Source organism: Meles meles, chromosome 14 (assembly GCF_922984935.1).
Source record: "Meles meles chromosome 14, mMelMel3.1 paternal haplotype, whole genome shotgun sequence".
NCBI lineage: Eukaryota > Metazoa > Chordata > Mammalia > Carnivora > Mustelidae > Meles > Meles meles.
The window spans coordinates 55296311-55310101 of record NC_060079.1 but is presented as its reverse complement, the minus strand read 5'-3'; the positions used below and the strand labels follow the sequence as shown (position 1 = coordinate 55310101).

Sequence of the window (13791 nt, the reverse complement as noted above, 5' to 3'; positions counted from 1 at the left end):
AATGTCCTAGAATTATTTACTACCTGTAGCAGTATGTCTACAGTACCAAATAGTCATAGAGGGCCATAATTCAGATCACTCTTGTGGCCTGATACCATGCTTGTAGTATGTGCTTGATTATAACACTTGGGGAGGTGGCCATCTTTACTGAAACCTATTAGGATAATAGGTTTCCTGTTACCAGAATCTGGATGTTTATTTATAAAGCTTCATTAAAAGTATGAAGAGAATTAGCTTTTATCAGTCCTCTCTGTGTAATCCCAAGAATTCTCTCCTGTGTTATGACAAGTTAGTGATTTGTTTCAGGGGATATAGTGATGAGGAAAAAATCAATTGAACATCATAATAGTAATAATAAACTGTACTTGCCAGTAATAACTGTGTCAAAACCTTGTGTGTCATATATAAGCTTTTTGCTAGTGAAAATGTGTATTTACTAAAAATGGTAGTTAACAGGGGCACCTGGGTGGCTCAGTGGGTTAAAGCCTCTGCCTTCAGCTCAGGTCATGGTCTCAGTGTCCTTGAATTGAGCCCCGCGTCAGGCTCTCTGCTCAGCGGGGAGCCTGCTTCCACCTCTCTCTCTGCCTGCCTCTCTGCCTACTTGTGATCTCTCTGTGTCAAAGAAATGAACAAAATATTAAAAAAAAAAAAAGTAGTAATACATTAAGTTTGCTTTTAACAGATAACTACTTTTGAGAACAAAATAGTAAACCCACAGAAAATTTTTAGTTTTTTCACTATAAACATTCACCAGTATCAGGAGATATTTTTTAGTTGTTTTTTATGTGATATACAAATGAAGATTAGGAAGATTTTAGGAAATTAGTTGATTGATTTTTAACAGAGCCTTAAGATGCCATTGTCACTTAATATTTATTTTTTTGAGCATATAATTATGAGTCAAAAGTATATTGTTTCAAAAAAATATATATTGTTTCACGTACAGAGAATCACCTAGATTTTAGTCATTTCTCAGCTAACAAAGCTTAGGTTCCTAAGGCTAGAATTAAAGACTTCAGTAATCTTTTACGACATCTTTTTTAACTTTCTACCTAACTATACTTTTTTATCTGACTTAATGCTTTAACCTAACTGGACCCCTTGTCATTTTTAAGCCCTGTTTTGTACTTTCATACCTCTACAGTGCATTAATTTGTTCCCTTCCTCAAATACCCTTCATTCTTTTCTCTATCCCAGTGACAACCACTGTAGTCTGTGACCTAAAACTTTATCAGATCTCCTTATTTATATATAAGCTTTCTCCTTCTATTTTAGTAAATTTTTTTGTGTGGTTACTGTGACAGGCACAGTTCCAAATACTTTTATCTGAATTTCCTCAATCCTCAAAACAGTCCTGTGATCTAGACATCATCTTCATCCCTATTTTCACATGAAGAAACTGAGTCACGGAGAGGGTGTTATATCTTGCCCAAAGTTACACAACTAGCAAATCACGAAGCTGAGCCTTGAATTCAGGCCATCTGACTCCAGAACCATCTTCTTAACATACTTCCTCTCAAAACACTTTAAAAATGAAATTTTCCAATTAAATTGGCATGTGGTTTTTTTTTTTGAACAATTAAAAAATTTTTGTGTTATTTTAATGAGAGTTTTATAACATTTAACCAAGTTTTAGAATTCAAGGTAAGGAGTGCCATCACCATGACAACAAATGACTATTATTTGTATGTTCCTGTCCAGATTTTTTTATTTTTTAATTTGTTTCAGACTTTTTATTTATTTTTTTTAAAGATTTTATTTATTTATTTGACAGAGAGAGGTCATAAGTAGGCAGAGAGGCAGGCAGAGAGAGTGAGAGGGAAGCAGGCTCCCTGCCAAGCAGAGAGCCCGATGCGGGACTCGATCCCAGGACCCTGAGATCATGACCTGAGCCAAAGGCAGCGGCTTAAACCACTGAGCCACCCAGGCGCCCCCTGTTTCAGACTTTTGAAAATAGGTTTTTAATGATGTTCAATAAGAATCTTACACAATGCATTTCATGTTTTGTTTATAAAGGATATATAACAAATATATGTAACAGGGAAGCGCAAAGGCATTGTCTTTGACTCACTAATTTTTCTCTCAGAGAAAAATATGCAATGATGTTTGACGAACCAGTTCTCTTGCAAGCTGGTTGGTGGTATGTAGCATGGGCTCGAGTGTCCGGACCCAGCAGTGACTGTGGATCTCATGGACAAGCTTCTATTACCACAGATGATGGGTAAGCAAAATGTTTAAGTATTACTTAAGCAACTCTCATTTTTGTTAGTGGAATATTGTTTTAGCAGCTCAGTCTTTCAGAAGGATAAAAATGTCAGTAAGACTAGATCATAATGTGACTGCCAAACATTAAATTTATGCAATCTCATGCCAGATTAAGGTCTAGACAGAACAGGCAAAGAACAGGACTGCTATTCTTTGCTCTTGTCATTTGTCATTTGTATGTATTTCTGGGTGTTATATCATTTAAGAATTTATTACCAATTAGAAGTTACATAAAGTGACAAGAAGAGTGAGGAATTTGGAAACCATAAAAAAGAAATAAATACTTGCTATAAAATTTGACAGTCCTTATAAAAACAGTTTATAAATTTCAGAGTTTTAGCAATATGAGATGGTACAGCTTTAATAAGATGTAGGGGGAGATTTACTGTTTAAATTTCATATGTAGAGTGCTTTTTAGTTTATAAAACTCTTTCATATCTGTATTTTCATTTGATGCCCTCAACAGTTTTGTGAAACTGTTATTAGCTCTGTTTTCTGCTTGGGAATAGAGAGACAGGAGGTGAGCTGACTAGCTGCACATCGTATCACTGCTGTGTGGTCCTTTCATCACAGAATGAAAACTAGACCTGGAATCTCTTTTGACTCTAACTCCAGCCTTCTTTATTCTCGGTACTCTGGATTCGTGTGTTTGAAAGGACCATCATTTAGAAGAGAAATTCAGTTTACTCCTTACTGTTCTTGAGCATGAACTATTTGAAATGAGTAGAAGTTATGTAATAGTATATTTCAAATAGTTTTGTTCAGCTTATAACAAAGCTTATCAAAAACAGAACAGGCTAATTAATGAGGGGAATTCTTTGTTCCTGAATGTTCAAGTGGAATGCATTAAATAAATTAAGCCTGCTGTAAAGTATCCCTTTCAGACTTATTCTAAGATTGTGTGCTAGCACTGGGGAGAATGCTTTGATCGTGGACTATGTGATTCCATATGCAGCTCATTGAACTTCGCAGTATCACAGCAGTTTGAAGCTAAAGCTTATCGTGTGCAGTTGAGCAGATTTTAAACTGTTTGGAAGTTGAAATATTTTGTTAAAAGCTTATTGTTCTGGGGTGCCTGCATGGCTCCAGGGGTTAAGCCTCTGGCTTTGGCTCAGGTCATAGGGTCCTAGGATCGAGCCCCACATCAGGCTCTCTGCTCAGCAGGGAGCCTGCTTCCCTCTCTCTCTCTGCCTACTTGTGATCTCTCTCTCTCTCTCTGTCAAATAAATAAATAAAACCTTAAATAAATAAAAAGAAAAAAAGCTTATTGTTCTAGGGGCACCTGGGTGGCTCAGTCCTTAGGCGCCTGCCTTCGGCTTAGGTTATGATCCCAGAGTACTAGGCTCTCTGCTTGGCTGGAGCCTGCTTCTCCCTCTGCTTGCTATTCTCCCTGCATGTGTGTTCTCTCTTGCGTGCGTGCACGCGCTCTCTCTCGCTCTCTCGCGCTCTCTCTCTCGTTCTATCTCAATTAAATAAATAAAATCTTAAAAAAACAAAAAGCTTATTGTTTTGGTTAAAGTTGAGCTGGGGGAGACTAGAAGGAGGCAGGACTACTGCTTACCAAGGAGTTCCTGATCAGGTTTAATTCCTTTATTTTATTCATGAAGCCATTTCAGAGCTTGAACCAAAATAAAAACAACTCCTTTTTACTTGTGTTTTCCCTTAAAGAATGAATCTCTGTTCATTAACATAAGATTTGAAAACACTATTATCAAATTTCTTATTTCCTTTCATGTATCTTGAATCATGTTGTTTTGTGGTATCATTGTTATTTTCTCTCTTCTTAGGGTGGTTTTCCAATTTAAGAGTTCAAAGAAATCAAATAATGGTACAGATGTTAATGCTGGTCAGATACCTCAATTATTATACAGGTATTTAGCATATTTATAGTTAATTAATATGATTTAGTCCTGTTATAATGATCTAGGATACTATAAAATATATGTGACATAATGAAAGAAATTATTTGAAGCATTCAGCAACTTATAATATACCAGTAGAAATATAGCTATTTTTAACAAAAACAGTTAATATTTTGTATATTTTTAAACATCTTCTACATTGAGCTGAATTTTAAACTTTACTTCATGACTCAGATTATCTGTATCATGCCATTAGCAGTATTTTAGTAACTTACTTCTTTTTCTGGATTTTCATACCCATTTCAAAATATTATAAAGTAATAAAAATTTGTCTTAGAGAAATGATACTGGGACATTAGATGGGGACTTCAGATACAGGCTTGATTGATTTCCTGCTGTCTTATGTTTCCTGTTTTTACTGTAAATGGAATGAATAGAAAATCTCTTACTGTTGAGGGCTGCCCTTACTGCTGAAAAATTTCCTCCTTTTATTTGAAATGTCGAATTAATAACTTATCCATGTGATAATATTTATTATATTTATAACGTTGAGAATTTTAATTATTTCCTGGTATTTGAGACATTTATGGAAGCATATGCCTATTATCCATCTATCTCTAGTAGGTTACTGTGATAATATTTAGAATGAAGAATTAAAATATATGTAAACCCCACTAAAAAATGTCATTCTTTGAGTGTAAAGAATCTAAAGAAAAGTCAAGCAGAGAGAGCCAAGTATCATATGGTCTCTCTTATTTGTGGAGCATAACAAAGAACATGGAGGACATGGGGAGATGGAGAGGAGAGGGAGTTGAGGGAAACTAGAAGGGGAGATGAACCATTAGAGACTATGGACTCTGAAAAACAACCAGAGGGTTTTGAAGGGGCGGGGGGGGTGTGGGAGGTTGAGGAACCAGGTGTGGGTAATAGGGAGGGCACATACTGCATGGAGCACTGGGTGTGATGCCAAAACAATGAACACTGTTATGCTGTAAATAAACAAATTTAAAAAAAAAAAAATACCTCTCCAACAGCGACTGTCTCTCATGTCTTTCTTCCACAGTAATCACTTTAAGACTAGGTGGTGTCCCAAGAAGAGATTTTTGTTTGTTTTTATGCAGTTTATTATAGTTAGAATTCGTAAGGTGTAGCATTATGAACATAGCAACTTGCTCACACTACTCCTGGGTACACTGGTCAAATAACTTCTTAATAATATAGCCCTTAAAATTTAACAGCATATTTTGCAATTGCAAAAATGTGTATTTTGAAAAAAAAAAAAAAGTCATTGGACTTTCCAACATAAATTTATGTGTGTTTGCTACCTTCAGACTTCCAACCAGTGATGGCAGTGCCTCAAAGGGCAAACAGCAAACCAGCGAACCTGTACACATTTTAAAGAGATCTTTTGCAAGAACTGTCTCAGTGGTAAGCCATTTTTTTAAAATTTCAGGGTTTTTTGTCCAGTGCTCTATTTCATTTTGATATTTAGCATTTAGCCACTCTTCTAAGAGTTTATCTCAGGAGCGTTTTATGAACTCAGATTTGTTTTTATATTAACACTGAGATCCCAGGCCAAAGAGTAAGCCCTTTAAATAATGGGAAAATAGAGATGACTTTGGGTGACTTTAACATGAACTTCAACATGAACTGATACAACTGGTGGGTTTTCTAGTAAATCATGTATGAATACATATGCGGAAGGAGTTAAAAAGTGAAAGAAAAGTTAAGGCTGATACTGACAAAAAGCGCTATCCTAATGCTTGAGGAGCTAAATACAAGAGTTATATATCTAAGTACTCTGTTGAATTACTTGACTATCCACATTCTACATTTAAAGATATGCCTCATTACAGGGGTTGCCAGTGTAGAATGGAAAGCCAGCATGACTTAATTGTCTGCCCAGAAAGACTGAGTTAAGTTCTTCTTTCATTCATTAGTTGAACATTCTTATACCAGTTATCTAAATAAACTGTGTGATAGCATCATTATGAATTTCTAATGAAATAAGGGATACAGTAATGCTCTTTAAATTGTAAGACACTGTATGAATGCGATTTATTCATGTAGTTGGTAGTCTTTCATGTTCGTGAACTTTGTACGATGAATGCTTTTTTGTCTTCTTTTTTAAATAACAAGATTAACACATGTTCCTGGTTGGGAAGAGGCTGGAGTAGGGATAAACAATATTAAAAGTATGCTAAGTATTCTAAAGTCACTCTGTTACTGTTTACATTTTGATGTATATCCTTCCAAACCATTTTCATACATACACAAACTTTTAAGTCTATATATACAGCATGCTGTACAATCTCCTTGTTTGTAATAGTAAAGTTTTGCATCTTTTTTTAAAATTTCCTAGTATTAAGGACATAATCCATGTTAGTGTATTCAGTTCTATGTTAATCTTTTCTTGTATTTGCACAGCATTCTATAGAATAATTGTACTCTTAATTTATTCAACCCTATACCTATCAATTTCTTGTTTTTTACTATTATGTCCTTCCATATGTATCTTTGATTACTTATGTACTTATGTGAGTGTTTCTACTGGAAGTGTGCTGATTTAAATTGTGATGTATCGTGCCAAATGACCTTCCAAAAGATCTATGGTAGTTTATACAGATAGAGCTTGCAATAAGATTACAAGAACTTTGGCTCCTTGGTATCTTGGCATCCTTTTAGAATTAAGATCAGTTTGATAGCTTTTGATCCAAATAAGTATCTTGACTCTGTATGTCTTTTTCAGTGATCTTTTTTTGTGCTTAGTAATTTTTTGATATTTGTGTCTAAGTGGTTTTGTGGTCATTGGGTAATTGTTATCTTTATATAAGAAATGTATTCAACTCTTTCTTTAAGAATCTAGACTATAAACTCTTATCCTGGTATTACTATACCAGAGGACTGGAATTTGGTGGTGGTCAGGGAATAAGTGCTTTGCTTTTAGATGATCTAGTATTTGTCATCATGTAAGTATGGTAAAGCCTGTAGAACAACTAGAACTGAAAGGGATGCTCACTACCCTAAACCCACATTGGAGAATTTAAAAACCTAGTAAGAATTTTTCAGTATTTTGTAGTCAATTTTTATCTTCTATTAACTTGTTTATCAAGGGTTGGCTATAGCTTGTATGGTAAAATTTAATATGTAGACATAAAGTAAGTTATTTCATACTGTCACTAATACCTAATACTAAATAAAATACTTTATTATATTAAAAATTATTAAAGTGCTTTAAATACTTTTGGCTTATTTATATAATACTACAGTAAAAGTGTAGAGTTTAATTTTGCTTTCAAGTAATCATGTATTTGTGAATGTTTTTAATTTTTTCCCTTACTTATATGGTAAATTAGATAGGTTGGTAGCAGGGAAACAGAGATATATTTTTAAATAGACAAATATGCAGGTGCCTGAGTGCCTCAGTCACTTACGCTTCCGCCTCTTGATTTTGGCTCAGGTCATAGTCTCATAGGTCAAGAGTTCTAGCCCTGAGTTGGGCTCCATGCTCAGTGCAGAGTCTGCTTGGGATTCTAGCCCTCTGCCCATCCCCCCACTTGCTGATACACTTTCTTTTTCTCAAATAAATAAATAAATCTTTTTAAAAATAAAGAAATAGGCAGATATTGAAGAATATTGCTTTTATACATGCCTAACTACTTTATCTTGTTTGTCAAGCTTCAAAGATATTCCTAATGGTAATGTGATAAATGAACTAATAAAATATCCATTATTTGGGCTAATCAAAACTCAGTAAAAAAGTTCAAATAAAGTTTTGTTTTTGTTTTTGTTTTTTTTCAAATAAAGTTTTGAAGTTCAATGTCATCTTCCATTTGATTCAACCTATGGTATCATTTAAACTAATTGTTTTCTGTTTTTTCATATTCTGGATTAGGAATGTTTTGAGTCATTGTTGAGTATTCTTCACTGGAGCTGGACCACCTTAGTCTTAGGAGTTGAAGAACTTAGAGGATTAAAAGGATTCCAGTTCACAGCTACACTTCTAGATCTAGAGAGACTGCGCTTTGTGGGTACCTGTTGTCTGAGGTTATTGCGTGTCTATACCTGTGAAATTTACCCAGTATCAGGTATGAAGCATGTTTTTAAATTACTTTAAGAAGAAAATATTTGACACATTGGGAAGGTCTGTATAGGGATAACCAAGAGTTTAAGATCCCTAGCTGCCTTTAATCTTCTTCTAAAATAAGGGCAGAAAGTCAGCTTTCAAGATCCTTATGTGTTTACTTAGTGTTTAAAAAGAATAAAACAGATTACGTGTTATGTTGATAACAAAAAGTCATGTTAAACTAAAAAAATACTCTAATAATGTATTATTTTAAACAGATTCGGTCAAACAGAAATTTTTTGAGCGACTCATTTGGACTTAAATGCTGAAACCAATGTTTTGGCTTTTTAAAAATTTTTCCCTACTTATATTTTTAAAAGAAATAATTTTGGACTACATTTAATCTCTAAATTGTTTCATTTCTAAGTTTTGAGTACTTGCAATCTTAACTATATAGGAAATTACTTGAATTATATTGACTATCTCCATGCATACTTATTACTCCATTTAATTAGCAATCTGCTTTGTTTCCTCAAAGCTACAGGAAAAGCAGTTGTGGAAGAAACTAGCAAATTAGCAGAATGTATTGGAAAAACCAGAACTTTGTTAAGAAAAATTTTATCAGAAGGAGTTGATCACTGCATGGTGAAGTTGGATAATGATCCTCAAGGATATCTCAGTCAACCCTTGAGTCTCCTAGAAGCTGTCCTTCAGGAGTGTCATAATACCTTCACTGCCTGTTTTCATTCTTTCTACCCAACTCCTGCCTTACAGTGGGCTTGCCTTTGTGATCTGCTGAATTGCTTGGATCAGGTAATTTCAGTTTGAAAAATGTTAGTTGAAAATATGATAGATTGCCTAATACTTTTCAAGGAAATTAAGTGCTATTGCCTCAATATTTCTAACTTCTATAAATGATAAATTAGGACATTGGTTTGGTATGTGTGACTTAAAGTTGAACGTCATTTTTTTTCTGCATGCTTTATCATGTTTAGCTATAAAATTGGTAGGCACAATTGATATGCTCTTTGAATGTGTGAATGATGTACGAGTGTGCACATGTACGAGAGCAAGAACAATCATGAGTGCGTGTGTAAGAGCAAGGATATCGCTAGAAGGGGAGCTTCTGCCACCCCTATAGCTGCAGAACGGTCAAGAGAGAGCTGAGAGAGAGCTTGCTTGCTAAGAACCATTCATTCATGAGGAAACTGTGAGCCTCATAGATGTGTATGCTCCAAATCAGTTTCAAAATACTTGAGGCAAAAAGCTGACAGAATTTAAGGGAGAAATAGACAAATTTACAATGATACTCGGAGACTTCAGTGCTCCTCTTTCAGTAATGAAAAGAACAAGTAGATCAAAAAATCAGTAGAGAAATAGGAGATCTGAACAACACTGTCAACCATGTTGGCTTTATTGATGTTTATAAAACAGAAAGTGCAAGTGCAGAATGCATGTTATGTTCATGTATACATATCATGTTCACAAAGATAGGTTATATGCTAAGCCATAAAACATGTCTTAATAAATTTCAAAAGATTAAAATTAAAGAGTCAGACCACACTAGAACTAAATAAACCAACAGCCAAATATATTGAGAAAGGCACTAAATAGACAATACTTCTAAGTAACCAGTGAATCAAAGTAAAAATCCAAAGGAAATTAGAAATGATTTCATACTAAAAGATAAAAGTATAACATCAAAATTTGTGACATGTAGCTAAAGTATTCCTTGGGAAGAACTTTATACTTTTAAATGATAATACTAGCAAAGAAGAAAGGTTTAAAATCGATCATCAAAGTTTCTACCTAAAGAAGTCAGAAAGAATTAGCAAATGAAAGTAAGAAGTAATAAAGTTGAAGGAAATAATAAAGATAAGAGCAGAAACCAGTAGAGTAAAAACAGAGAAAATTGACAAAGTTCAAAGTTGGTTCTTTGAAATTAAAACCAAATTAATAAACTCCTAGCAAGTCTGATTGAGAGACAAGAGATAAAGAAAAAACACAAATGATCAAGGATGAAACAGGGAATGTCACTATAGATGCAACAGACTGATAAGGGAATATTATGAACAACTTTATATTAGTAAGTTGCAACTTTAGGTAAAGAAGACAAATAGCTTGAAAAATACAAAGTAACCAGAACTGACAAAATAAGTAATAGAAAAATCTGAACTGCCTTATATCCATTTAAAAATGAGTTTATTATCAAAAACTTTCCCACAAAGAAAACTCCAGATACAGATAATTATCATTGGTAAATTCTGTTAAACTTATAAGAAAGAAATGATATCAATCTTTTACAAACTATTTCAGAAAATATTGGAGACATTTCCCAACTAATTTAGTCAAGTTAGCCTTATCCTTTTTTTTTTATCCTGATACCAAAACCTGACTAAGATATTAAAAGAAAAAATTAGTACAGGCAAACATTACTCAAACATAGATACAAAAGCTCTTAACAATATTATCAAATCAAATCCAGCCAATATAAAAGATATATCACACCCACTACGATTTTTCTTAGAAATTCAAGGTTAGTTTAACTTTCAAAAATTACACTTTCAAAAAAGATTACACTTCTAGTGTAATTCACCATATTAACTGAATAAACAGGGAAAATTGTATAATCTTCTCAATAAATAATGAAAAACCATTTGACAAAATTAGCACTTAATCAGTGATGAAAATTTCTCACCAAACCAGGATTTAAGGAAACTTCTTCAACCTAGGATTGTAAAGGATAGAGGATATCTACAGAAGATCTACAGTTAATATCATACTTAATGGTGAAATATTGAATACCCCCCTAATAAGTTCAGGAACAAGGCACAAGGTGACTGTTCTCACCACTTCTATTTAACATTGTAGTGGAAGTTCTAGCGCCTTTTCCTTCCCTGAGAAAGTTCACTGTCATCACCAGGGTATATACCAGCCTATTTGAAAGATAGTCCAGTGATGACATCTGGATAGACAACTTTGTTTTATTTTATTACTACTACTTTTTAAGCTATTTACATACTTAATTTATTCTTAATTTACATACTTAATTTATTAAAAAAATGTATTTCATTGTGGCAAGAACTACTTAACATGAGAGCTACCTCTTAACACATTTCGAGCATATAATATGATATTGTTAACCACAGGTACGATGTTGTACAGGAGATCACTTGCGCTTACTCATCTTTCATAACTGGAACTTTATACCCATTTATCACCAGCTCCCCATTTCCCCCTCCTCCCAACTATTCTATTCTCTGCTTCTGTGAGTTTGACTATTTTAGATACTTCATGTAAGTGGAATCGTGGAGTATTTTGTCTGTCTGTGACTAGCTTATTTCGCTCATTATAATGTCCTCCAGGTTCACCCATGTTCTATAGCACAGTAGTGTATTTTACCAGTCAGTTTCCTGGGACAAGATTATTGCCTGGATTAGTGCACAACTTACTGTCTCAACCTGTCCAGTCTTACATGGTTGTTTTCTTTGCCACTGAACAGGTCACAGACAGGCTAACTTTAACAAATGTTGGTTTAACAGATAGGATATTGCTTTTAGCCTGAATTTGTAACACAAATGTTTGATGAACTAAGTAATGGGTATGTAGTTTTTGTGAATTAGAGTATTCTGTCTTGGTAAGTTTTTAGTATTTTGTTAAAAAATCTGGGGTGCCTGGGTGACTCTCAGTTGGTTAAGCATCTGCCTTCAGTCTTGAGTCATGATTTCAGGGTCTTGGACTCCCTGCTTTGTGGGCAGTCTGCTTCTACCTTTCCCTCTGCTCCTTCTCTCTCTCTCTCTCAAGTAAATAAATAAAATTTTAATAAATTTACAAGTATGGTACTCATTTTTCTGAATAAACCATATAGTATGATGATATAATTTTATGACCTTAGTGCAATGTTTATTATAATAACTATTCATTATGCTCCATTAACATTAGTAGCACCAGTTACAATTTAAATCATTTATTATTGGACGAAAGTGGTTTCAGTGCTTGTTTTACTGGACATGCAGATATATACTGTTTGAGGCCTTTTTAATGTCATTCTTTTAGCGTAGTACTAAAGAGGGCTGTGATTCAGAGGGATTTATAAAGTTGTTGGTTGGAGAATAGGAGGCTGATTTTTCTTGACCATATTTAATAGTTTTTCTCCTTTCATTGGGAAATAACTTGGAACAGTTGTGTTTGAAAGTATTGTTCTATTTAAATCTCATAACAGGACAATTAAAATGAATGCTAGAAAATTTTATAATAATGTAAAGAGTTGTTTACCTTTTATATACAAAAAAATGTGGATTATACTGATGGCATATTTCTTCAATGGGTACATATTTCTGTTTTTAAAAGGATATCCAAGAAGCAAACTTCAAGACCTCGAGTAGCCGATTGCTTGCAGCTGTTATGTCGGCTCTTTGCCACACTTCTGTTAAGCTGACTTCTATCTTCCCTATTGCATACGATGGAGAGGTACTGCTACGATCAATTGTTAAACAAGTTAGCACAGAGAATGATTCAACACTAGTTCACCGGTTTCCCCTTTTGGTATCGCATATGGAGAAACTCAGCCAGGTAGGGCTTTTTCTGAACTGTCTTTTATACTGAAGTACTAAAACCACAAAGGAGGGCATATTTAAGTTGGTGCTTATTTTCTATATTGGTGTTTACCAAACAAATATGTGTTTCACAAGAAGACCTAAAATTCAGGGGGGGGAATTTTTTCACGTTTACCTATAAATTTGTAATATTTTTTCTCTAATTTTTAAATTTTGAATGAAACCTAACCTATTAAAATGTGAGGGTTATGTAATGAATTCCCACATATTTGTTATATGCCAAACCCCTTGAAAGTTGCAGATACTATAAGCATACTTTTATATTATAACATTTTAGATTGCCAAGATAGAATTTGAGGGAAAGAAGTAAATTTTTGGAATATTTTTTCAATAACATTTTGGTGTATTAAAATAAACATTCTAAAACAGTCACAGTAGTAACCCGTTTAGGTTTATTAGAAAACACTATAGAAAAATAACTTAAATACACAAGAAAACCATGTATAATCTTATCAAATCGATGAGAAGTAATCTTTAAAATGAAAGCCAAAAAAAGCAGTAGAATATAGAATAGTTATCCTAATTACTTACTGAAGCAACAGAAAAATTAAGAGAAAATGTTAAGTGACGTACAGAAATGAAGAACAGAAGCAGAATGGGAAGAAAATTTATAGTTAATATAATACCTTTGTAGAATTACTAGAAATAATAAGAGTAAATATAAGAGGAACTTTAGAGAGTAAGCCAGCATAGGAAAAATTTCAGCCTTACTAGAAACTAAATGTGAATGAATTTGAGGTACCGATTTATTTGTAAAAAATTAGGAAAAATAATTTTTTTTTCTCTTACTAAGTCCTGCTCTGGTGAGACGATGAGGAAACCTACTGAATTTATAGATGATTTCTGGCATTATGTAATTAGTCTAAGCAATCTTTTTCTTTCAGTCTTTCAGCAGGTATTTATTGTATACTTACTATTTACTGGGATTATAATTAGGTACTAGTTGAGACAGGAGTAAAAAACATAGTTGTTGAATTGGTAG

The 13791-nt window shown here is 33.6% G+C and overlaps 1 protein-coding gene across 6 annotated transcripts in view; it reads left to right on the top strand.

The window, feature by feature from the left end:
* The window catches only part of MYCBP2 (MYC binding protein 2), a 275059-nt gene that overhangs the window by 121484 nt on the left and 139784 nt on the right, over nucleotides 1–13791 (top strand). For all 6 annotated transcript variants that reach the window (XM_046028200.1, XM_046028199.1, XM_046028201.1 and 3 more), the window contains exons 28-33: nucleotides 2087–2221; nucleotides 4053–4136; nucleotides 5459–5555; nucleotides 8023–8215; nucleotides 8732–9006; nucleotides 12544–12765. In XM_046028200.1, the coding sequence (XP_045884156.1) occupies nucleotides 2087–2221; nucleotides 4053–4136; nucleotides 5459–5555; nucleotides 8023–8215; nucleotides 8732–9006; nucleotides 12544–12765 (1006 nt within the window). The remainder of the gene's footprint in view (nucleotides 1–2086; nucleotides 2222–4052; nucleotides 4137–5458; nucleotides 5556–8022; nucleotides 8216–8731; nucleotides 9007–12543; nucleotides 12766–13791) is intronic.